Raw genomic sequence first — 24736 nt, 5'->3', positions numbered from 1 at the left:
CATGCAGTGAATGTGCAGGTTACAAGAAAATGTGAGACACATTATTCACTTACAAAAACTACCCAAATCGTTCTGAAATCACAGGTTTTTTCTGTAAATGGGAGAAATCTGAGGTGTTTTGCATGGCCTGGTTTTTTATGTCCAGCTGCTCTGGTGTTGAACTGCAAGTTATTCTGAGACTCTAAATGAGTTTAAAGTAAATTAATAATACAATCTATAAAATAATTAATAGACGCAGTCCTACCACACAACATAGTAAGGAGGTTGTGGCTTGCTGATTAAAAGGCTTTCTTCTGCATGCAATTTTCTCCTAAGTCTGCTTAAGACAATACCTGGCATAAATGAGCACCAATACCACCTCAGTCATCTAAAATGTTACATAACATTGATCAAACTGTAAGTAGTGGATCTTATAAAGCAATTGATGGCATTTACCCAAGGGCTAAACTTTCAATGACTTCACAACCCTATTGATATTTATACAATTTACTACCATTGAAGGACTTAAAAAGGTGGAGTAAATAGCTTTAATAAAAAAAAACAAAAAAAAACAATGATCACTGGCCACACCTTTAAGAACAGCAGAAATGCCAAACTCAAAACTGATGGCAGGGGATCATGTTTGGTCTACATGAGACTGTCTACTGATATGATCACACCATTTGCATACTGCATCTAACAAAGCACACAGCGTCATCCTCCGTATTTTGTCATGTCATGACATATGATTAAGTATTGACCACTCCTAACGTCTTTGCACAGGACGATTTTACAGAAATTAAGGCAAGCCCTTTTAAATCATCGTCACGAATATACCCACTATTACAGCTAGTATTCATTCAGCAGGTCACTCACACTTTATTGCATGAAGAGAACAGTGGTTCTTTAGGAGCAAAAATAAGATGAATTTGTATCATGTATTGTGTCAAGCATGCACAAGGCCATCAATTTAAAAGAGGACCAGCTATATCCAAAATAAATCATGTGGAGGGGGTGTTCACTTTTTGTCAAGCCACACCTTTATTTCGCTTGGGTATAAAGTGTACAAATAATAGTAGATTAAATCAGCAACATCTCATTTCAATCCCGATTCTTGCGTCCTCCTACATCGTCAGTTCCTGCAAAGAAACACACAGATGTAAATTAATAAGGCAGGGGTTATTTGACCAACTGACCAGTTTGTAAAAAAGAAAGAAAGCTCTTCTCAGGACAGAAAGATTGGCTTCAGCAGACTCAGAAGAACGAAAGTCATACTGTTAAGTCATCACCGAAGAGATCAACTCAAAATGCACATACTGGGAAAAATGCAGATATTCTCATGATATCTCATGTAGGATCTTCTAGTATACCTCCATTGGTGGAAAAGGTAATCTAAAAATAATTTTCAATGACCATAGCATGAATAAAGTTGGAGAACAAGCTTACCATGATGGCATTGACGATGTCGTTGTTGTTGTTCTTCAGGGCCCGTACGGCCTTTGCCCGCGATACGTTGGCTTGGGACATCACGAGTTCAATGTCCTTCACCTCGACCCCTGTCTCGTCAACCTAAAAATCAGAAAGGTTGGCCGTGGTTCATCCAGCTGAACAAGGCTAATGAACTCTGCATTCTTGTACAGCAACAAATTCAGCCTCAGCAGTTTAGCCAATTTGAAATTTTGATCACCGGACACAGTGGAAGTAAGGTGCAGCTTAGGGCCATACATGTTATTCCCCTAACCTAAGTCAAGCAGTGAGAATTAATGTTGTGGCGACACTGTGCCACGAGAGACTAACCTCTTCCTCTTCGCTTTCCTCCTGTACGGTGGGCGTCTGTGTGTTCTCCTGGATGTTTGAAACGGCCTCTCCCTGGACCTTGAACTTCTCTGCAGCGGCCAACTGGGCTTGCTGTGACAGATCCTCAATCTGATGGAGATGAGAGAAGAGCAGCAAAATGCTTAAGTGACACCCTTTTGGGAGGTGGGATCATTACCAAAAACACATTCAATCTCAGGATTCCCTCTCAGCACAGATCAATTTGACTTCATCAGACTCAGAAGAACGAAAGTCATGCTGTTCAATCATCACAGAGGGCAAAACATCTATTCATGCTTCGTTTTATTCTAACAATATTGCGAGTGAGGGCAGCTGAAATACCACAACAGAATAATTTAACACAAGTTCCATATTTTAAGAGGGACTTCTCAAACATGTCGTAACTGGGATGACTTACCTTAGCCTCACCAAATACAATGTAGGTATCTGAAGCAGGACTTTTGTACACGTCTGGTTTGGTGATGACGAACAAGATGTTCTTGGATTTGCGGATGGTTACCCTGGTAACACCAGTCACCTGGCGGAGACCCAACTTGGACATAGCCTAAGCAAAATGGAGGGTAGAGATTATGGGAAAATGCACCAACCTCTAAAACATTCACAAAGTCCTGTGCTACACGCCACAAACTGGGGACTGCTTTGACTTTTCTAGTTAATCCTGTCTAGGCACTAAAAACTAGTCTTGTTTGAACAGTGCCCCGATCTCCAGTCCAAAATAAGACTACAACGACTGTCACCATGAAAATTCTATAAATGGTCCGCAATCACAAAACACACATGGCAGGGATGTAAAATAAGTCAGAGACAGACAAAAGACAGACACAATGCTGCACATTAATAGCATGACTAGCCTACTGCAACACAAACATCAAGTACCTTTCTGGCCTTCTTTTCACTTCTGCTTTGTTTAGCTTTGCTGACTGGCTCCTCATCAATTTCAGCAGCAGCTGCAAGCTATGGAGGGGAAGAAAGCGCAATGTTAGTGTTCTTCCAACACCTATTGGTTTTCATATGACCAGTCAACACGAGACGAACACTTCAGATTTGTTTTTTGTTTCGTCACAACAGCAACATTTAAAGCCCAACCAAAATGGCCCACAAACACTGACCATCAGCACGAGTAAAAACATGAAATTGAAACGTGAAATTAAGTTCTGATGCTCTTACCTGTGCCTGCTGTGTCTGTGTCTGTGCAGAATCCTGTTCCTCCAGATCAGGCACAGACTCATCGCTGTCTGATTCAGTACCAGACCCTGTTGAGCACCCAGAGAACCCAGTTTTAGTACAGGCAAACAGCAGCAAACATGTAGCACTCTCAAGCATTCCACTGAGTAGAACATGAACATAGCCTACAATTCAGATGACCATAAGAATAAATGTGGAATTGTGCAATATTGGGGACAAAGACTGATGTGCAATGCAAGTAATGTATGTGTATGGAATAGGTGTCACTATAGGCTTCAGATGAACTAATGATAAGAAAAAATGAAATAAAAATAAATAAATAATAATAATAATAATAATAATAATAATTCACTCTTAACCACCCCCCGATTTCTCTTTCTGAAACAGGCCAGTTTGAAAGAATAAAACAAAAACCCACATAGATACACAATCTACAGCTGACAAAAAAAACAATTTTAGTCTTGTCAATCTATATTCTAAGCACATGACTGTGGTGTGCTACTGAGCAGTGTGGTCAGACAGTACACAGAGAGGGCGCGAGAGAGAAAGAAAGAGAAGAGCAATACCCTTGTCGTTCTTGATCACAGGCTCCGGTTTTGATGGGGCTTTAGCGGGGGTAGGGGCAGGGGCAGGCACAGCCTTTTGTGCAGCTAAAGGTGTAGTGGCAGGCTTTTGTGCAGGTTCTGGAGTAAGGGCAGGTTTTTGGGCAGGTGCTGCTACAGGCTTCTGGGCAGCTGCAATGGCAGCCTTTGGGGCTGCTGGAGGCTCAACCGTGGCAACAACAGGAGTGGCCTTTGGTGGAGCCTGCACAGCTGTAGGGGGCTGGAAAACTGGCATAGTGACTGGCTTCTCTGGGGGGATGAGTGGGGGAAGATCATCATCTTCCTCTTGGGCTGGAGAAACCACTGAGGGCTTCTCACTAGGCTTTGCCTCAGTTGGCGGAGCAACCACAACAGGCACAGGCTGAATTTTAGGAGGCTCAGAGACTACCTTGGGGAACACTGGGGGCATTTTAGGTGGACTACAAGCTACCGCTTCAGCAAAAGACTTGGGAGCTGGAGCAGCAGGTTGAGAGGTAATTGTGAATGACACAGGAGTTGCCATTTTGGGGGAGGACGGCTGATCAGGGAGAGGAAACAATGGCTTTTCTTTAGCTTCTTGAATTAATGGTTTAACCTCATCCACAATGGGTTTAACTTCTACTGCCTTAACCTCAACTGGCTTGGCCTCATCCACAATGGGTTTAACTTCTAATGGCTTAACCTCCTCCACTTTGGGTTTAACTTCTACTGCCTTAACCTCGACTGGCTTGGCCTCCTCCACTTTTGGTTTAACTTCTAATGGCTCAACCTCCTCCACCTTGGGTTTAACTTCTACTGCCTTAACCTCAACTGGCTTGGCCTCCTCCACTTTTGGTTTAACTTCTAATGGCTCAACCTCCTCCACCTTGGGTTTAACTTCTACTGCCTTAACCTCAACTGGCTTGGCCTCATCCACTTTTGGTTTAACTTCTAATGGCTCAACCTCCTCCACCTTGGGTTTAACTTCTACTGCCTTAACCTCAACTGGCTTGGCCTCATCCACTTTTGGTTTAACTTCGAATGGCTTAACCTCCTCCACTTTGGGTTTAACTTCTACTGCCTTAGCCTCGACTGGCTTAGCCTCAACCACTTTGGGTTTAACCTCAGTTGGCTCAGCCACAGGCAGAACAGGTTTAACTTCTACTGGCTTAGCCTCAACCACTTTGGGTTTAACCTCAGTTGGCTCAGCCACAAACACTATAGGTTTAGCTTCTACTGGCTTAGCCTCAACCACTTTGGGTTTAACCTCAGTTGGCTCAGCCACAAACACTATAGGTTTAGCTTCTACTGGCTTAGCCTCAACCACTTTGGGTTTAACCTCAGTTGGCTCAGCCACAGGCAGAACAGGTTTAACTTCTACTGGCTTAGCCTCAACAACTTTGGGTTTAACCTCAGTTGGCTCAGGCACAGGCAGAACAGGTTTAACTTCTACTGACTTAGCCTCAATCACTTTGGGTTTAGCCTCAACTGGCTCAGCCACAAACACTATAGGTTCAGCTTCTACTGGTTTGGCCTCAACTAGTTGACCTTCAGGTATTTTATTAAAATAACAAACTTTTACAGCTGGCTCTTCTGACATAACATGCTTAAAGGCCTCATTCTTATTGTGCTTGACTTGTTTAGCCTTGACCACTTTGGGTGCAGCCATATCTCCCTGACCAGACGTAGGAGAGCCCACAGGAGGGGAAACCAAGGGGGAACGGGTAGGGGTATCACGGAGACCGGAGGAAGATTTGGGAGAGGTAGGTGAAGAGGAGGAAGCAGACAGTGAGGAACGTTTTCTTCTGCCAGAAGGGACAGGTTTAGGGGCAGTGGTGCTTGGAGAGGAGGACAGCTTATGTCCATCCTTGCCCTTTTTGGGCTTTGCAGGAGCTGCAGCAGCTGCGGCAGGAGCAGAGGGTGTGGCTGAAGAAAATAAATAAACTCAAGTTGGAAATATTTGGATATTTTCTTAACTGCATGGTATTTAATCCCAAACCATGCATGTTCAGGCCGGGTCGTGGGGTGACCGTATCCAAACGTGTTAAAAGTGCAAAATGTTGTTGTTTGTCACAAACCTGCTTGCTCAAAAGCATCAGATGCAAAGTAGCACCCATGCCTCACAACATTCATAGAATCTTGTTATTATAGGGAGGTAACACCGAAACGGTTAGAAGCACTACATTTGCACCAGACTATGGCTTGGGCAGAGCCAAATCAACCATCAGTGAACACACACACACACACACACACACAACACATGCGAACAACCAAGCTGATAACCTGTTTTGCTTAGTTGTAAGTTAAAATAAAGCAACAAATAAACACTTGAATTTGGACCATGAGACGGTAGTGAAATCAGACAGACTAGGGGAAAAAAAAAAAAACTCCCATTTCACCAAGTTATTCTACAAGTGAATGTTAAGTGACATTTACAAATAAAAGTGCGTGAAGCTGACTACTTCTCTTATGCAAGCTTGATATTTCTACAACTTAAGAATACTACACTTTATATTACCATCTTTGTCAGAAGCATTTAGGACCTTCAACTGCCAAGCTTTGGTTATGTCCACCAACACACAAGGTTAGACACCCATTAATTAGTACAGTAACAGTGCCTAGTATTCCAAACTACAACACTGCAAAGCCTGGTGAATAAAGGACAGACACCAACATACACTACAGGATCATTAAAGTTATAGTAGGGCCTTTCTAACGGGCCTGCTTCGTCATATTTTAAGTTTGACCTGAAGATGCAGCTGACAATTTCTGTTAAAAAACAATTATGCTGGTAACACATTTCCATCAGCTATAAGACAAAAGCTGTATCGCTTCCATGTGACGAGTACGAATACTTGAGGTGTCGTAAAAATAACAAACGAATGTTGGAGGGGTCACGCAAAAGAAAACAGAGGCAGCTGCTTTTGAAATTAAGCAGCAGCTTCAGACTTCACACAAAATCACCCACCTGACAGGTGCCGCGAAGTGAGGGAGGGGCCAGCGCAATTAGGCTCCACCTTTGCCTGGACAGCCTTAGGGAAGATGGCAACCGGTTCTGCCTTCTCCAAAGGAGTTCCATTTTGAGTTGCTATGTCGATGGTAACCGTTGGGGGCTGTTCCAATTTTGTTGTCAGGTCTGCTTCGGCAGCAGGATTTAGACTCACAGCTTTTAGGTTCTCAGACAAACTTTCACTGTCCACAGGTTCGGGAGCAGGTCCATCAACTTCAGCGGCAGCAGGTCCATCAACTTCAGCGGCAGCAGGTCCATCAACTTCAGCAGGTCCATCAACTTCAGCAAGTTCTTCAGCAACGGGTGCAGAGTCAGGTTCAGTGGCTTCATGGGCAGAGATCTCATTGAGAGACTCTTGGTCTTGAGCAGGTTCCTTCGGCACTTGGGTGGAGGGTTCTACTGCTGCCTCCATCAACTCTTCTGTGACTGACACTTCTTCCTTGGTGACCGCTTCAGAATCTTGATCAGCAGGCACTTCATTGGGAACAGAACCTTCTTCTGTGATGGCAGCTGGTACGGCAGTGGTTTCTTCTGTGGTTTGTTCAATGTTCACATCGGAAGACATCACAGGCTGTTCCTCAGCAGTCACAGAAGCTTCAGGCACTTGTTCAGCCTCTTCTTGTGCTTCAGCCAGAACGTCACCATTTTCCTGACCTTGTTCAACCTTAGCTGGAGCTTCGGCGCTTACCACAGGTTGGTCTGCTACCTCTGTGGCTTCCGAAGCCACAACAGAAGTTTCCATCGACACAGGCTTGGTAATTTCAGGCACAGTCGCCTCAGGGGAGGTGGTGGAGCTCAACACCCCCGAAGCTGAGAGGAAGGAGAGGAGGAAGAGCAGGAACAGCAGGAATAGTAGGGGGAAGGGTAGTCACAGCGAGCATCAGCAACAGCTGACACATTTGTAAGGGGAGATTTCGTGCCATGTGATCAGAAAGTGTTAAGACAAATGTTCCCTCAGGATGTAGATAGAAAGACAAATACGCTCATGTGTACGAAGTTAAAGAACTGTAACGCCTTCTCACTTTGAAACAAAATAGCAACCAGCTTGGAAACCAACTGAACAACAGAAATCTTTCAAGAATATGAACGATCTTGTGGATAACAGTGCTTTGAGATTGTGTTACGTGTTCGACAACCGAAAACTTTCAGTGTGTGCCCTTTTCCCATTATTTCCATGCAGTGCTCACATTCAGAATATGTGTGTGAGAATCTTCACACCCCCAGTAGTATACCCAAACAGTTTGAAATGGACACCTAGCAGAGTGTGAAGTGGTTTAATAACTACAGTAGTCTTACTCTAATGAAGTGGGAAATAGAGAGTGGAGGCGGAGTCAGGATAACGAGTGGACAAGACGTGTGGATGTCAAGGTTTAACCTACAATTTTTAAATCAGAAATTCCATCCAGCCCAAGTACAAGCATTACTGCAAGATGCCATCAAAATGGCCTATCTACATCATACCATGAGCTTCCAAATAAGTATTGTGTAAACCATAATGTAGACAATTTCTTCCAGCTAAAAGTCATTATGAAGGTTTCCATGGGTTATTTGGCATCTTGATTCCTTGTTGTTGAACTCTTCAATGGTCTCATTAAACAAAGTTCCAGAACATCGGACTTAACAGTACGTGTACAGTTGTGTCTACAATCAGAACATCCCTAGTTTGCTTGTTGACTTGCAAGAGTCCATTCTTCCAGCAGTCTTCAATAAGAATCTTCACCGTATGAAAGCAAAATCTCCAGCAAAGGTAACCGCAGAAGCATCTTCCCCTCAGCACTGTCTATATGTAACATTTGGAAGCTCATGTGATGCCTTACTTGCACTTGAGAAGTTTTGCACGGCCAAGGTTGGATGGAAATTTACCCAGTAACACAAAATGTATTAACCTTATGTTTACACAATGTTTTAACTTTGAATTTTGCTTGAAGAAATATATTCATTCATGATGTTATCAAATGTAAAATCAACGCAAAAGTTTAAGTAGTTCTTCCTCAAAAACAAAATAAAAATGTCCAACTATTCACCTTGTTTTATTTTTATGAAATATGATGACCCATGAGAAATGAATTAAAGGAAAAATCCATAAGGAGATGGTGGTTTAAAAGAATGACAGAATATTAATGTTTTGTGAGAGTAAATGTTAAGTAACTTTCATTCCATCACTAGTCATGCAGCAATATGCATCATGTCTCATGCACAGAGAAATCCTGTACTTCTTACCACCCCATTTGCAAGTGTAATTTCATTCAGTGCAGGCAATGTGTTTAAGGGGAAAGGTGGTCCTGGATCACACATCTTATCATTGTATATCAGGAGTTTTACTCAAAGAATAAGCCCTTGCTTGTCCCGAAAAACAACAAATACCTTAGTTTGTCTACTCAGCTGTCACACCAGCCAACAGAGAGAAGCGTAAAAAAAAAATGTGTCAAAGACAGGTGTTGCGCAATTTAAAACGGGCCATGCCTGCCCTGACAGGTTTGCGTTTCAGCTTAAAGATCAGTAGTAGCCTAACTGCACTGAATAGATTCTGAGTTCCAGGACCCCATTACCTGCCACAAAGTTTAGTATATACATGCATGTTTAAGAGAATTACGAACCCGTCTCCACTTGGGGCTGCTGCATCTCCTGCTCTGTCACTGGGACAGTTTCTGTGGCTTCACCGGGCATTTTTGCCTGTAAAACACGTTGTACAAACATGGTATAAGCTTCCATAATCAATGAGCATTTCCAAAATGCGAGTCATGTCCCTGAATAAAATGTAAAGCATCTCCACCAGCCAAAGTTAGCGTTATCTTAGCGTAATCTGAACGCCTATACAAGGAGTTGGTAGCACATGCTCGTTTCATGTATTAGCTAGCAAGTAACTTAAGTTCAAATATAGCGTTCAATTAACCATTTCATAATGCTAACGTCTTAAGAGATAACGTAAGCTTTCAACCAAACGGCCAGCCTGCTTAAGATACGCCGCACAACGATATGACCTACCTAGCGATTTATGTTACTAAAATAATGAAGTTGTAACAAAAATACCATGTTGTATGTCAAATTCGGCTAATGAACACCTGTTTAACCGTATTACACGTTTTCACGTGTTAGTTTGGGGTCGGTTCACTCAATCCAATAAGGTTAGCTCCACACTAACGAGAAGTTACCTAGCCAATTCACTACTTATCCAAAAGGTGTACTGGGTGACAACACAGGTGTCTTACGATGTAAACAAATCGCACCACAATGTAGCGTAGGCCTAGACAATCTCAACCCTAGTGTGGCATTACGGCGAACAAAGACTTAGCTTATCATAACACTGACAACACCTGCCCGTACCGGATAGCATGGCTAGCTATCTGCCTCTTTCAGACTCGAGAGAAGCTGGAACATTTAAGATTAGCTAGCTAGTTAGCTAACTACCTACAAAGCGACAGCACAACAATACCAAGTTATTGGCTTACGTATTGTATTCAGGTTACACATGTTAAACAAAAACAACGTTAACAACGATAAAATTAACTGTTACACAAAAAACATAAAGGAAACAGGTTTGAACCAACTCAGAACAGGATAGCCAGCTAATATGTGTGCCTCTCCCCCATTTTGTCCAGTCAGTCGATCGGTTCAGTTTGGATATCTTTTCATTCAAAACGTTGTCCAAATAAATACTAATGCCAAACGACTGACTAATAAGTTAGCTATAACTGAGTCGAAAACTAGATCATTTTATATGCGATTTAAATGTTAGATGCAAATAGATTGACAGCACCAACTCACTAGGTCAGGACTCGGGATCCAAGATGGCTGTGAGAGAGAGAATCTGACCCTAGGCTTGCAGTGATATCACAGCTATGGGTATTTCTTGTTCCGGGTCGAGACTGCGGTAGGAAGCGTCCTGGAAGCATCCAGCTAACAAGCCAGGTATATTACCGTTTGGTTATTTTTCTTCGACTGCGACTTAAATACATGTTTTGCCGTTTCCTAAATCTACTGGCAATACCATAGGGAACCGAACATGTTTAATAAGCCTCATTGAGCCTCATTATCCGCTGTAGTTAGTCTGCTATCTAACCATATTTCAGGTAACGTTAGCTACCAACCTAGCTAATTGCCTAAGATAACGAGTATAACAATTACAAGCAAGCCACGCATGACGTCTAGCTAGCGTTCTGGAGTAAGTCAATTTAATGATTCTCCCCTGATGAAGTGGCGTATTGGTTAGAGAGTGTATGCTAACTTCTATGCAACTTCATCACCTTTTCAAGTAACTTTAGATACCCGCTGGATTTGGCGCTTCAAATAGAATAAACATTAATTCATAACTTATTTGCCAATACAAACATTGACATAACATTTTGGATAACACGGACAACGTTGTGAATAGTGATCGCAAACATAAGATGCACACTAGACCAAATATGCTTTTGTTTAGGTTGTGACTGACACTAACACTACGGACTGAGCTTGGTTTTGAAAAGAAAATATAATGTAACGTTACTTGGAAGAGCTTGAAAAAGCGGCGTGGTTGAGGAAGTCAAGTCAGGAAGACAAAACTCTGTTGCTGAATGTAATTCTTTTTAAGCTCTTGTTATTGACAGCCTTTTTAGGCTATTGTTATTGATCATCTTGTAAGTAATTGGAAGTGACTTTGACATTTCTTCCTTGCATCGCCAAAATGAACTGAGGCAATAGTCTTGATAGCCTGGCTTTGCCAGCCTATTGCTCTCTTTTATTTTAGGGATTTCAGTGAATATGTTGCTGGTCATACCTTGCTACAGCCTTGCAGTCGCACAGTTAAAAATATTAGACAGTGCTTGAAGATCTGATGATATCACGTGACTTTCCCACAGAAACATGTCTATGTCCCACCTATATGGGCGTAGAGATGAGGAAGAGGATGGGGTGGAAATTGAGAAGTTCGAGGTGACTGAGTGGGACCTGGCCAATGAATTCAACCCTGAACGACGCCGGCACAGGCAGACCAAAGATGAGGCTACTTACGGCATCTGGGCAGAGCATGACTCTGACGAGGAGCGGCCAAGTTTTGGGGGGAAAAGGTACTTGGAGGATTTCTCAGACATGCATTTAAAATAGTGATGAGGATAATAACAAAATATGTTTGACCCTGACGGCACACAGATGTAGTTGAATCAAGCTGTCAGCTGTCAATGTCCTAAACTCTATTTGACAAGACCCAACATGAATATGATCCTTTTGGTGCTTTGCTTTTTTTTAAACAGAACCAAGGATTACACAGCACCTGTCAACTTTGTGAGTGCTGGGCTCCGGAAGACCGCAGCAGAAGAGAAGCAAGAGCAGGGCTCAGACGACTCGGATGCAGATGGAGAGCCTCGTCAACCTCCTCCTCCACCTCCTCGTGCTGCCGCACCTAAGAAAGTACAATTACAAACTGTGAGGGTCGTTTTTCATACTCCGATTTATTCTTATAATCTGAGTGGCACAGAGCAACACTCTGGTTAATACACATTTACACACTAGGTGTACACAAGTTACTGTGATTGTTTGTATTTAGTTAAAACAGACAGAAATTTTGTTTTAATTTCTAAATAGGGCACCTCTCTTATTTTCCATTAACCTACTTGTTAAACTGCATTTGAAGTGGTGCATGTGTGCTCATCTATATGCATTTGATGGTTTGAAATCTCCAGGGTGGCAACTTCAAGAGTTCCCAGAGGGCATTTGCTGCAGGTATCAGGGAAGGAAAGGACCTGGGCACCTGGGAGAAACACACTCGTGGTATTGGCCAGAAGCTCCTGCAAAAGATGGGTTATGTGCCAGGCAAAGGCCTGGGGAAGAATGCCCAGGGTAAACATTTTTAAACATTTTTTGGATGTTTTTTCATGAACTGTAGTGTCGTGTTCTGCCCGTGGTTAACTGTTCTGCAACCCCTTATATGTAGGTATTCTTAACCCAATTGAGGCCAAGCTCAGGAAAGGCAAAGGAGCTGTGGGGGCCTATGGTAATGAGAGGACCAAGCAGTCCCTGCAGGACTTCCCTGTGGTGGATTCTGAGGAGGAGGAGGAAAAGGTAACCAAGTTTTTCAGTGAGACAATATGACCCACCAACTTTGGTTCTCTATTAGTAGCTTCCATTATCCTCAGTTTTGGTCTCAACTATCTTCACGTCCTCTGGTGTTCAGGAGTTCCAGAAAGAGCTGGGCCAGTGGCGCAGAGAGCCAGGCACTGGGAAGAAAAAGCCAAAGTATTCATACAGAACCGTGGAGGAGCTGAAAGTTCATGGGAAACTGTCGGACAGGGGCATGGTGACCCCAGCTGGAGAGCTGGCTAAAGTCAAGGTAAGAATGATTTGCCTTGCTGTCTCCCTCTGGCTTCTGAAACAGTTGGAGAAATGCGTTGTTATGGGTCCTTGGTTGTTTTTACATAAGGTAGTAACGGCATACCTCTCCACTATATTGTAGTAAGCTAGCATGGAAAGAGGCACATCAAGACAGAGACCACAGGTTTCATGGCAGCTCCTGTGCTCAAATACACCACACAGCCCCAGGAGTACCATTTATTAGAAACTGCTAACACACGTATACTTTCTCATACACACAGGAGAACTCATTCACACACACCGAATGGGGGAAACAGGAGGCAGCATCAACACCGGCATTAAATGGCATAACACACAGACAAAATGATAAACAGTCACACACGTTAATACCAGACACAAAAGGAATGTGCAAAGTAACTGCTAACAGCTAAAACAACAAAAACTCAGTCTATTGCCCCGTGGGGACTTAGGGGACACAACAGTATCTCACCTGGAAGTTCTGCTAGCCCAACCCCAGCACTAATTACATGGCTAAAGTCAAGGTAAGAATGATTTGCCTTGCTGTCTCCCTCTGGCTTCTGAAACAGTTGGAGAAATGCGTTGTTATGGGTCCTTGGTTGTTTTTACATCAGGCAGTAACGGCATACCTCTCCACTATATTGTAGTAAGCTAGCATGGAAAGAGGCACATCAAGACAGAGACCACAGGTTTCATGGCAGCTCCTGTGCTCAAATACACCACACAGCCCCAGGAGTACCATTTATTAGAAACTGCTAACACACGTATACTTTCTCATACACACAGGAGAACTCATTCACACACACCGAATGGGGGAAACAGGAGGCAGCATCAACACCGGCATTAAATGGCATAACACACAGACAAAATGATAAACAGTCACACACGTTAATACCAGACACAAAAGGAATGTGCAAAGTAACTGCTAACAGCTAAAACAACAAAAACACAGTCTATTGCCCCGTGGGGACTTAGGGGACACAACAGTATCTCACCTGGAAGTTCTGCTAGCCCAACCCCAGCACTCTACAGTATTATTATCTGATGAACTTCAAGTGTGAATGTTCCTCCCCCCCCCCTGTCCACAGGTGATAGATATGACGGGAAGAGAACAGAGGGTCTACTACAGTTACAGCCAGATGACCCAGAAGCACAGTGTGCCCGAGGAGCCCACGCTGAGTGAGGCTGTGAGGGAACAGAAGCCCTCAGGCTTCGCCCTGCCAGAACTCGAACACAACCTCAAGCTGCTTATCGAGTTAACAGAACAGGAAATTCTACAGGTAGATCCTATTGATTTGGACATGTCCTTAAATCATTTCCTCAGGGAATTTTGATCGGCAAATGTACACGTCTGTAACAAATACAAATCCTTAAGCTTTTATCTTGTATGTCTGTCCACTTCTCCCTCTCTGTCTCTCCCCCTCTCCTCGACCATATCTCTCTCTCTCTCTCTCTTTCTCCCCTTCTCCCTGCCTCCAGAGTTCCCGGCAGTTGCAGTACGAGCGTGACACTGTGGTGACTCTCACACATGAGAGTACAACCCTGCAGGCGCGGCTGAGCGAGGAGGATGAGGCTCTGAAGCGGCTTGAGCAGGTCCTGGAGATGGTGGAGCGATTCGAGGCTGGCGAAGGCCAGGATGACCCGCCTATCACGTTGCAGGAGTGCGCAGAGGTCTTTGAGAAGATGCAGACTGGCTTTTACCAGGAGTACAAGACCCTGGGGTTGGCAGACCTGGCCGTGTCTGTGGTCCATCCCTTGCTGAAGGGGAAACTTAGCAATTGGAACCCTCTGAAGGTGAGTGAGTGCTGTGGAGAAGAACAGACGTTCTTTGACACCTTTTACATAGGATAATGCCTTTATTGTAGGTAGGGCTGAACGATTTGGGGAAATAATCTAATTGCGATTTTTCCCCCAAATATAGCGATTGCGATTTAATATGCGATTTTTTTGTTTTATCCTAATTTTTTCCCAACAAATCGAAATGAATGATGACCAACACAATATTAGATACATTTAGTGTAAAATATTATTTCCCACAATTAAAATTTTTATTTAACTGCTTATTACAGAATCAAGAACAATAAATCGGTGCCTTTGCCACTGTGCATTTAAGTAATTTTAACAAAGTCATTGTAAGAATAAACACAAGGCATGCACTTTTTAAACACTGGGCAAAATTTACCATCTTAAAAAAAAAAAAAAAATGATATAAATTTTTTTTTTTTTAAGATCACGTTTTTAATCGCGAACGTTGCGGTTAGAAAATCGCGTTCTATCATATCGCGATTAAATCGCAAATGCAATTAATCGTTCAGCCCTAATTGTAGGTGCAAATAAGATACCCGTATCTAACCCTATCACAGATTTACCTTTGTAGGGTATGACATCCATGCCTTCATCACTCCTAGAAAGATACTATTTTTCTCTGCTTGTATAGATTTTTTTATGTTATTTCCCTCTGAGGTTGACTTCTTGTGGAATGGTTGCCCTATCCACATGATTAATGGCAAAGCATTGACATTGGCTAATTGAGCACACTGCTCTTTTTACTGACCTGTAGGTGACTTCTGATGAGCTTCATATGGCACTGCTGCCCACTACTATCATTGATTCTGAAGATGTACTGACATCGAAACATTAGTTTATCTTAATTATAATATTCAATGTCAGTATGTAGCGAAGGGGGAGCGTGGTCACCCCACCCAGACTCGAACCCGGGTCTACAGGGTGCCAAACATGCACTCTGACCGCAACGCCAAAGAGCCAGGCTCGATGACATGGCAGTCAGAACACATACTCATCTGTAGTGACGTCACATCGTCACACAGTACATCAGTACAGTGCACGTTTTTTTTTTAGAGGGCCGTGAGGAGCAAGTCACTGAATGGGATTTGAACCGTGGCACTTAATGGCACTTTTGTTTGTAAACCGTAACTCAAGTCGTTTGCACTCTCTCCTGCAGGACTGCTCTTATGGGCTGGAGGATGTGGGTCAATGGAGGGCCATCCTTGAGTCAGGGCAGATGCATCACGGCACGCCAGACTCCTCGAATATGGACCCCTACCACAGGTAATGTAACCTATTCATCAGGTCTACACAGAAACAGAAGGTGGAGACTGACACAGAAAGTTACCATTTTAAGAGGAGAGCAATATACAGGGAATGATTCCCCTCATAATCAGAACAAAATACAGAAAATATACTAATCTCTGGAGTATTGTGTAGTAGGGGAGATAGTCATTTACTAAATAGTAAATTCTCAGCTCAACTGTGTGACATTGCACAGTAGTGTATATTGTATGTGACGAGCATGTTTGTGTATGGCAGAATACTGTGGGAGGTGTGGGTCCCTGTGATGAGGACCTCGGTCACTCAGTGGCAGCCCAGGAATGTAGGCCCTATGGTGGACTGCATGGAGTGCTGGGCTCCTATATTGCCACTCTGGATCGTAGATCATCTTTTGGAGCAGCTCATCTTCCCCAGATTACAGAGAGAGGTAACATGCAAACACACACACACACACACACACACACACACACACACACACACACTTACAATTGTTGTAGCCAAAGGCTAAAAGTTGATATTTTTGGGGGGGATCATGGGGTCAAGGAAATATCACAGAAGGAATGTGCCTATTCAATAACATCTGCACAATTCTCACATTGATACATTTAATTGCTGCAATTCAGCAATTAGCTGTGTGTGAAGTCAAGTGTACTGAACTAATGTGTAAAACCCCTTATTACCAGGGCAAATATTTATTATATCCAGTTTGAAATTTCAAGGAAGTCTACAGATGTAAATGGGTGAACTGCCTCTCTATATATATGCTTTCTGAGACCTTTCTGGCTTGTGATTGGCCAGGTGGAGAACTGGAACCCGCTGACAGACACGGTGCCAATCCATGCTTGGCTGCACCCTTGGTTGCCCCTCCTGCAGAACCGGCTAGAGCCCTTGTACCCTCTTATCCGCAGCAAGCTGGCCAATGCTCTGCAGCGCTGGCACCCAAGTGACGGCTCGGCTCGCCTCATCCTACAGCCCTGGAAGGACGTGTTCACCCCAGGAGCATGGGAAGCCTTTATGGTCAAGAACATCGTGCCCAAGCTAGGTCAGGCCAGTCAAACTGAAGCTCTGTTGTGGGGAAGCTCACCAACCTGTATTCATTTCCTTGACTTGTTAATGATTCATTATCACAGAAGCAGTTTTCACATCAGTCTAAATCTGTTTATATATATATAGATGTATTGATGATCTATATATCATTCATTATTCACCATCATGGAGTCTATGACTTTTAAAAAATATGTCTGATTTGAGTGTATATTTACTATTTTATTTCAGAGTTGTGCTTGTCAGAGTTAGTAGTCAACCCCCACCAGCAGCACATGGATCCCTTCCACTGGGTGATGGACTGGGAGGGTATGCTGTCTCCCTCCAGCATGGTCGGCCTGCTGGACAAGAACTTCTTCCGCAAATGGCTCCAGGTTTGTGGGGCTGAAAATACCAATGTAGACAGCAGTCTCAAATGTTCACTGCTGCACCCTAGGTTTTCCTGGCACAAGTAGTAATATTTTATATAGTACTCAGTAGTTCCATCAGTGTTAGATGGACTAATATTGTGTGTGTGTGTTTTGCAGGTGCTGTGCTCCTGGCTCAGTAACAGTCCTAACTATGAGGAGATCACTAAGTGGTATCTGGGCTGGAAGTCCATGTTCTCAGACACTCTGCTTGCACAGCCACTGGTGAAGGAGAAGTTCAACGAGGCTCTGGACATCATGAACCGAGCCGTCTCATCTGGCATAGGTCAGTCATCTAGCACAGAGCACTCTAGCATTCAGTATGTGTGTATGTGCAGTCAGTTTCTCCAGTCTTACCCTCCTGGGTTCAGTGGTTGCCTTTATGGACCATACACAATAATCAACTGATTTTTATACAGTATTGCTTTATCTATATGGTCTCCTCTCTCCTCCTCCCGCAGGTGACTACATGCAGCCGGGGGCGCGGGAAAACATTGCCTATCTCACACACACTGAGCGCAGGAGGGACTTCCAGTACAGAGCCCCGCAGGAGCGGCAAGAGGCGGAGAGCGTAGCCCAGCGAGGCATCGGGGTCATGGCCGCCCCCACCAACTTCAAGGACCTGGTCCAGGCCAAGGCTGTGGAGAACGGCATAGTCTTCATGCCCTTGGTGGGCAGGCGGCACGAGGGCAAGCAGCTGTACACATTTGGCCGCATCACAGTGTACATAGACCGGGGCGTGGTGTTTGTGCAGGGGGAGAGGACCTGGGTGCCCACCTCCCTCCAGAGCCTCATTGACATGGCCAAGTAACCCCAAGGACTGCATCGGTGCCATAAGGCTTTGTGTTTGTGTTCCACCTCATTGTAAAGTAAACTAACAATGTAGTTTGTGCCATCTTTATACAGTTTGTCTTAAGTGTAACAGAACCAGAATTATGATTTCTAATAAAGTGCAAATTTGAATTTTAAATGTATTTATTTAGGAAGTGGAAAAGTCACCAGGTCTCTTTACAAAAATGGAAACAAAGAAAAACAGAGTTCGGACTATCTGCACAATTATCATATCTTGTTTACAATTTGGTTAAAAAAAAAAAAAAGTTTCTAACGAAACCTTTACACTGCTGAGTAAATGTCTATGTACATCAAGTTAAGTCACGTTTGCATTTGCTTTTCTGAGTGATTCTCCAGTGGAAGTAAGTTGGTCAGCTTTTGGTTGATGTTCAACAGCTGAAGTGCTCAGCTCTGGCTTAGAAGTCCTTCTGAAGGTCTGGCAAATACAAAAAGGCACAAAAATAGCTTGAGTAGAGGCAGTGATTACACTATTTCCACTAAATTGATGATTATAGGCTGGTATGACAGCTGGTTTGACAGTGATCTTACCACTTTTCCTCAGCATCTCCCCTTTGCGGGAGCGAGCCATCCCATCCAGGAATCTGTCAAACAGCTTCACATATTTTGCCAGGCTTGTTCTCTTGTAGTCTGGATAGGGAAAAAAATGAAAAATACACTTTATACGGTAACTTCTAGCCAATAATGTGGATTTAGGTCCTCGTGGTGAACAGCTAGTGGAGGAAAAAAATGTAAATCTCGCACACCACTCACCTCTTATTTTACGCCGCTCAGCTGCGTCCATCTCATTTTCATTCTCCTTCTCCACCTCGTCTTCCTCATCCGCATCCCTGGGCTTGTCCAGTTCCTCACAGGTCAAGCTAGTGACAGACAAAAACAATGTTCAAAATGCCATGCGTTAATGAAATACAACTCAAGACCTGATCAATCTGTTGTTCTGGGACAGAATGTGGAATATATTTAAAAGAGTATTTTCCCACAACATTTTGGTGGCTCACCTGATTGTTGGAACATCAAAGGGATCAAATGAGTCAAGTTCTTCAAGGTCAATTGGCACAGAGATTCGCCCTGTATGGATGACCAGCAAGAGACCAAATATTAGTAATATTATTAGTAGTAGTATTAGTACAGTCTTTTTTCATTCCAAAGCAATAATTAAAAGAATGGAAGATGTGATGAGAAACACATTTTGGGTTTTAAAAATCCATCCAGTCAAAAAATGGCAAATAAAAAGAACAGTACATTTAAGCAATAAGGTACGAGAGGCAGTACTGTATCGTCAATAATGTACTGTTCAAGGGTGTTGTTAGGCCCGACGCGAAGCCAGCAACATTATAAATAGTAACTAAATAGTAAGCTGCCTTTCAGCACGAAATAGTTGTAATAGCCACCAAACGTTGTGTATCGCATTTCAGTAGCCTAGACTCTAGAGAAAATAGTCCCCGAATGTGTGGCTGTTGCTATGCAACATACAAACAGCATTGGGAACGTCACGTTTGTTAGCCTATACTCTCCTGAGCAAGCTAAAGTGGTAATAGCTAGCGAGCTGTTTACGGTCACAACCCACAGAATGTTCAAAATGCCCGGGATATGTTGTGCTGATGGATGCGACAACAGTCGCCAGAGAAAACCTAGATATATAATTGATACAATCGTGAATAATTGCTGTGTCTTATTAGAGCTAAACTCCCCTGAGCGAGCTAGAGTGCTAATAACTAGCAAGCTGTTTAGCCCTTTGGGATTGGGCTACAACTCGTTAGCCCATATTGGCACTCTTGATTGCTCAAGAACGGTTAGCTTTTAAGATCCAGGATACATGTCCTGTGATCTCATACATATTGTTTTTGTCTCCAAATGCCATATCTTGGTGTCGTTCACCCATCCTGCAACTGCATATTGAAAGGCATCTCTACTCTTGAAATCTTCGGTTTATGGGGATGGATTATGTACAAGATAAATGTAAATGTCGGGAAAAGTTGGGGCAGATGCTTTGCAAAAACACAGAGGAATTGCTAATCGCTAACGGCTAGTAGCATGCTAACCTTTGATAGGTGGCTAATACACCTCGCAAATCCTCTTAGACATATTTTTCAGTTACAATAATGGGGTTTTTATATAGTACAGTGTCTATTTCTCGGTAACTTTAAAAAAAAATCTAAGCAAAACAAAGTAAAACTTAAAACTTTTAGGTACAAATACGATGATCTACGGAGATTTGGTCCGCCATTTTTTTTCTAACTAAGGTAGTATATTTTGAGTGCGCACTGATATGGAACGCTCAGGTAAATGTAAACAGCTGTACAGTACATTATGGCTCAATACAGTACACCCCGTGACCTCCTTTCAACCAATCAGAATGCTTGATTTCATCTACCCGTATTATAACATCTATTAAAGTACCATGTCCAGTGCTATAATCTCAGTTGAACTAACAATACAACATATCCATGAGCAACACCATCCTCACCAGTTTTGGGATGGACACTGAAAGGGCTCTTCAATAAATGGTTGACTCCTTTGCTGACATTCACATCCAGTCTGGGATAGCAGTACTGGAGCATGATCTCTTTGTCAATATGCTGGCATCCTTTCTTTGAACTCACCTGCACCCCAATCACAGGGAAGAAAAAGTACATCAGAGGACGAGTGGGAAAGTAGGAAAATACTAGATTCAGTTTGACGGAAACCAACAAAAAAAATCTCCTTGTGATGAGGTGATAGAGGTGGTCAGAGAGTTTTACCCACAGTGAGGAATACATTTTTCAGAATACGGTACATCTAATTCTGAATGGAATCATTCAAATCATTTCAGAAGCAGTTGCTCACTTACCCGCTGATGCTGCACCAGGGCGCAAAGCCTCTTCCACCGCTTCATGGGGTTCTTCTCACTCTGGAAGAAGGTTTGAAGGTCCTCTCTCACCTGTGAGGCCATGAAGTTAAGGACCAAAAACTTCAAAGCTCAGTGTTGTCTGGGCACGTCCACTCCTCTCTCTGAGCTAGTGTCTAGAAATGGCAGTATGGTATGTAGTCATCTTTGAATGTCATCATCATCAACAATGTAATGGAATAGAAGGATCACACTCTTAAGACACGTCCATTCACTGGAAATCCCGAAGCCTCAAAACAACCTAAGAGAGATGGCCCTGTCAAATAATTCAAACTCGAAAACACTTTGTATTTGAACACAACAAAACAGGAAAGCCATCTATGCCACCTGTACCTCAGACCCCTTACCTGGCTCCGCCAAACACACAGCCCCTGCCCTTTACGGCTGTCTGGAACTCTGGCACTCTTCCAATTAACTTAAATTGAGCCAGGGGCCAAGCTAATACGTTCCAAATTACCATCACAAAAAGCTAGCTAAGCTTTAGTTGGTAAATCAAACAAAGTGGGATGAGGAATAATAACATTCTCTGACTCAATAAAAGCCTGTGTCAACTCTGCTCAATTTCCAATCAATCCTAAACACTTCAATTCATCATCTTTTCCATCCCCTTAAGAGTGGTCACATATTGTCCTGCTCACATTGCAAATGAAAGTGCATCCTCTGTCATCACCGATACCACTTTGCACTGCTCCTCCATGACTAATCCCAACTAATGGCTAGGCTACGTCATTCCCTACACCACACTTCCTTAAACATGGGTACAGTAGACACACGTACATCAGTGTATACCAACCACTTTTTTTTTGCAAAAACATATTTCAAATAATTTGTGAAGGATATCATCAGGCACAAGAGCCAGCACTTTCTCCACAGTCTTGCTGTTGCCCAGTATGTCCTGTCCAGAAATGGCATACTGAGGGAAGTATTTCTCCACCACAACAAGAGATTCTCTGTAAGGTTAACATTGCAGAATTGTTAATGCTTTTAAAAACTTTTATAGACATTTTTATTTGCAAGTTGTACAAATCTTCAGTCATGTGTTTTCACAATTTCGATATTAAAACTTGGCCTTTCTAGGTGATATCTGGAGACCAATAAAACAGGCACAGCCAATAACACCCTACCTAATGAAAGGATGTAGAGGTTCTGACAGCTGAACTTTCTTCACCATGTCCTCGCCTCCCTGGTAAACCAGAAACATTGAAATAATTGACTACAACGAATATAGTTTTATAACCAACCCACCTGGACAGCCACTGGGAGGAATGAGAATTTGAATTAGGTGGTTTGCACTTCATACAGTGGTAAACATCATGAGTATGTCTGAGTGGTAAAGGGCAGCTCAAACCTTTACTAGGCTGAGGTACTCTGCCACCGCAGAACGCGCTGCCACTGACAGCTTCCTTGCTGCTTCATCACACACCCAACAATGAACCCCTCTTCTGCCAGAGTACACCCAAAGAAGGTGCCGGAAGCCAAAGTCCTCTGAAATCACAGTCGAATAGAGGGGAGAGACACAGTATGACTAAGGATAATTAGGTAACTACTGCCTGCATGATCCAGGCAGAACCCCAGCTGTGAGAAGGACATCAAAGGATTGCATTGATCAAGGGGCATAGGCTTTCTTCAGAGTATTAGACTTCTGAAAGCAACCCTGATGTGTCTGATACTAACCTCTCAGTGCCCGGTCAAGGATTCTGATAGCAATAGTCATCAAGGTCCAGCACTTCATGCAAATGTCAGCAGCACTGCAAAACACAATGGGGTATCAAATCATGGAAAATCCCCTGTGTCCAGAGTGTAAAAAGTAAATGATGTGAAGATGAAAGGGGAGCTAGTCGGGGGGTTGGGGAGTCAAGTTTATCTGAGGGAGCACATAATACCTGCAGCACGTTCTGACGTCATCATAGTCAGTCATATCAATGTCAAACACCAGCTCTTTCTCCAGGGCTTGGAATGCTCCAGACTTCACTGTGTTGTGTTGATTAGGCTGAAGAAGTGACAGCATGATACACGAACATGTCAAAAATGTAAGAACTACTGCCCCGGAAGTGGACTTCATTAGGAAGGCAGTGAAAGAGAACGAGTGGACAGTAATTGTAAGTGCAAGTACAAATTTTACCCTGTGGCTATAAACAGCTCCAACATCAATTTTATATGGGTTCATCTTCTGCATCTCCTTCTCCAGTTCACTCTGCGTGCTAAAAGACTGGTATCGGACATAGATGTCATCTTTGAGGGTGAAGGAGAACTCACGGTTCTGGAAGTAGCCCTTTGTCACTGTCAGGTGAGCATAGTTCAAATAGATCACCATCATAGAAGCAACAGACAAATAAATATTTCACTAACAGTTGCCAATCCATCAAATGCAATTAAATGTACTAACATTTAGATGGTTCCAATTTGCAAGTGCATAATGTTAGGACAGAGATATTAGTTTCTTCAAAAAACTTCTAAGACAAATTGCTAGCTAAACTTTCAAACAACTGAGGGTAGGTTGCTTGAAAGTTTAGCCAGACCTTTTATCTGGCTAGCCTGCAAAGGTTATCTCAACAGATCCAACTGTTAGTTACATTAGGTTACTTGCAAAACGTAACTATCACCAGCGTTACCATAGCTAGCCGGCTAGCCATACACAATAACAGTTAATGAATGAATACCGAGACATTGAATGTAAGTTAACCTACCATATCAATCTGTCATTCGTTAACAGGCAAGACATATGGGTTTAATATAAGAGAAAGATAAACGGCTAACTTACTCACCCCCTCCATAATTTAGCCACCGATAGTACTGTGAAAAAGGGAATAGTCGGCGATAGTATAGAGGTAACAAGTCTGGTAAACTGGCAGGATCATAATCTGCTTCTGGCATGTCTTCGGCAAAACAGGACAAAAATGTGCAACGGTATATATATATACGATGATTATATGCGTTAAGTTGTCAACGTCAAGAATCTCGCCATTCAGTAAAAGCGCGCGGGAAACTGAATGTAAATAGGAAACGACGTAAATTTCCAGGTGAATGGGTTGACGGGATATGTAGTCAATTTCTCAGTTATTTTACATTACTGTCGCTCACTGCCACCAGATGTCACCCTCTCTCAAACCAAAAGCATGTGATCCACCTCAGCATCTTCATCCATTCCTTATGAAACCACTGAGCACATGCGTGTAGCCCCCTCCTCTGCCGCCACCCCCGGCCCATGCCCACCTGCACTGCAGTCAGTCAGAAGAGAGATGTATTATCACACAGCACTACGGATGAGTCATGAGCCTCCAAAGGGATAAGGAAACTGTGCCAACGGCATCTGCATCTCATATTCAGGCCAAGAAGCCCTCGTTTCCAGCCTACATTACTTAGATTTTTTAAATGTGTGTATTGCTAGGTCTTCCTTGGGAAGCAAATAGAACTACATGTTGAGCTCCATTTTTTGGTTGAGTCACGACTTCAGCATGTATTAAATGATTTATTTATTCCTAAGGATATCTTGTCGAAAGCTCATTGTAGAGCTCAGCGCATTGAAATAAGATTGTACACACAGACATATTAAGCCAAGTCAGTTAAGCTTTTGTAAATCCGTACATTAGCAGTGTACGAGGGGCAT

The 24736-nt window shown here is 43.1% G+C and overlaps 3 protein-coding genes and 2 non-coding genes across 13 annotated transcripts; 1 reads left to right on the top strand and 4 right to left on the bottom strand.

Moving 5' to 3' along the window:
* Window positions 1-996: 996 nt before the first annotated feature.
* naca (nascent polypeptide associated complex subunit alpha) lies at window positions 997-10426 on the bottom strand. 8 transcript variants are annotated; one of them, XM_031566099.1, is made up of 10 exons: window positions 10336-10426; window positions 9168-9243; window positions 4807-5486; window positions 3567-4734; window positions 2983-3068; window positions 2692-2769; window positions 2213-2359; window positions 1777-1905; window positions 1426-1548; window positions 997-1118 (listed from the first exon to the last, which is right to left on the bottom strand). In XM_031566099.1, the coding sequence occupies exons 2-10, from the start codon at window positions 9235-9237 to the stop codon at window positions 1104-1106; spliced, it is 2496 nt and encodes an 831-aa protein (XP_031421959.1). In that variant the 5' UTR covers window positions 9238-9243; window positions 10336-10426; the 3' UTR covers window positions 997-1103. The 8 variants fall into 8 exon arrangements, with proteins under 8 accessions (XP_031421959.1, XP_031421961.1, XP_031421958.1 ...); XM_031566101.1 differs by having other exon boundaries at window positions 3567-4662; window positions 4879-5486; XM_031566098.1 differs by having other exon boundaries at window positions 3567-4827; window positions 4900-5486.
* LOC116220389 lies at window positions 1200-1274 on the bottom strand. Its single transcript, XR_004163629.1, has one exon. It is a non-coding gene; the product is annotated as a small nucleolar RNA SNORD59 (small nucleolar RNA).
* LOC116220392 lies at window positions 1998-2073 on the bottom strand. The gene has a single exon (XR_004163633.1). It is a non-coding gene; the product is annotated as a small nucleolar RNA SNORD59 (small nucleolar RNA).
* On the top strand, window positions 10407-18356 carry tfip11 (tuftelin interacting protein 11). 2 transcript variants are annotated; one of them, XM_031566104.2, is made up of 14 exons: window positions 10407-10479; window positions 11409-11615; window positions 11799-11970; window positions 12228-12384; window positions 12479-12606; window positions 12719-12874; window positions 13962-14153; window positions 14353-14667; window positions 15836-15942; window positions 16201-16369; window positions 16741-16984; window positions 17218-17360; window positions 17514-17679; window positions 17855-18356. In XM_031566104.2, exons 2-14 carry the CDS (start codon window positions 11413-11415, stop codon window positions 18202-18204), a joined length of 2502 nt encoding a protein of 833 aa, XP_031421964.1. In that variant the 5' UTR covers window positions 10407-10479; window positions 11409-11412; the 3' UTR covers window positions 18205-18356. The 2 variants fall into 2 exon arrangements, with proteins under 2 accessions (XP_031421964.1, XP_031421965.1); XM_031566105.2 differs by lacking the exon at window positions 10407-10479 and adding an exon at window positions 10586-10732.
* prim1 (DNA primase subunit 1) lies at window positions 18351-24124 on the bottom strand. Its single transcript, XM_012835106.3, has 13 exons — window positions 23895-24124; window positions 23252-23409; window positions 23013-23119; window positions 22804-22877; window positions 22478-22614; window positions 22254-22312; window positions 21970-22079; window positions 21073-21164; window positions 20710-20845; window positions 19241-19310; window positions 18996-19102; window positions 18774-18872; window positions 18351-18660 (listed from the first exon to the last, which is right to left on the bottom strand). The coding sequence occupies exons 1-13, from the start codon at window positions 24001-24003 to the stop codon at window positions 18641-18643; spliced, it is 1278 nt and encodes a 425-aa protein (XP_012690560.1). The 5' UTR covers window positions 24004-24124; the 3' UTR covers window positions 18351-18640.
* Window positions 24125-24736: the final 612 nt, after the last annotated feature.

Source organism: Clupea harengus, chromosome 4 (assembly GCF_900700415.2).
Source record: "Clupea harengus chromosome 4, Ch_v2.0.2, whole genome shotgun sequence".
NCBI lineage: Eukaryota > Metazoa > Chordata > Actinopteri > Clupeiformes > Clupeidae > Clupea > Clupea harengus.
The sequence above is the reverse complement of the archived record's forward strand: the minus strand, read 5'-3'. Positions and strand labels throughout refer to the sequence as shown.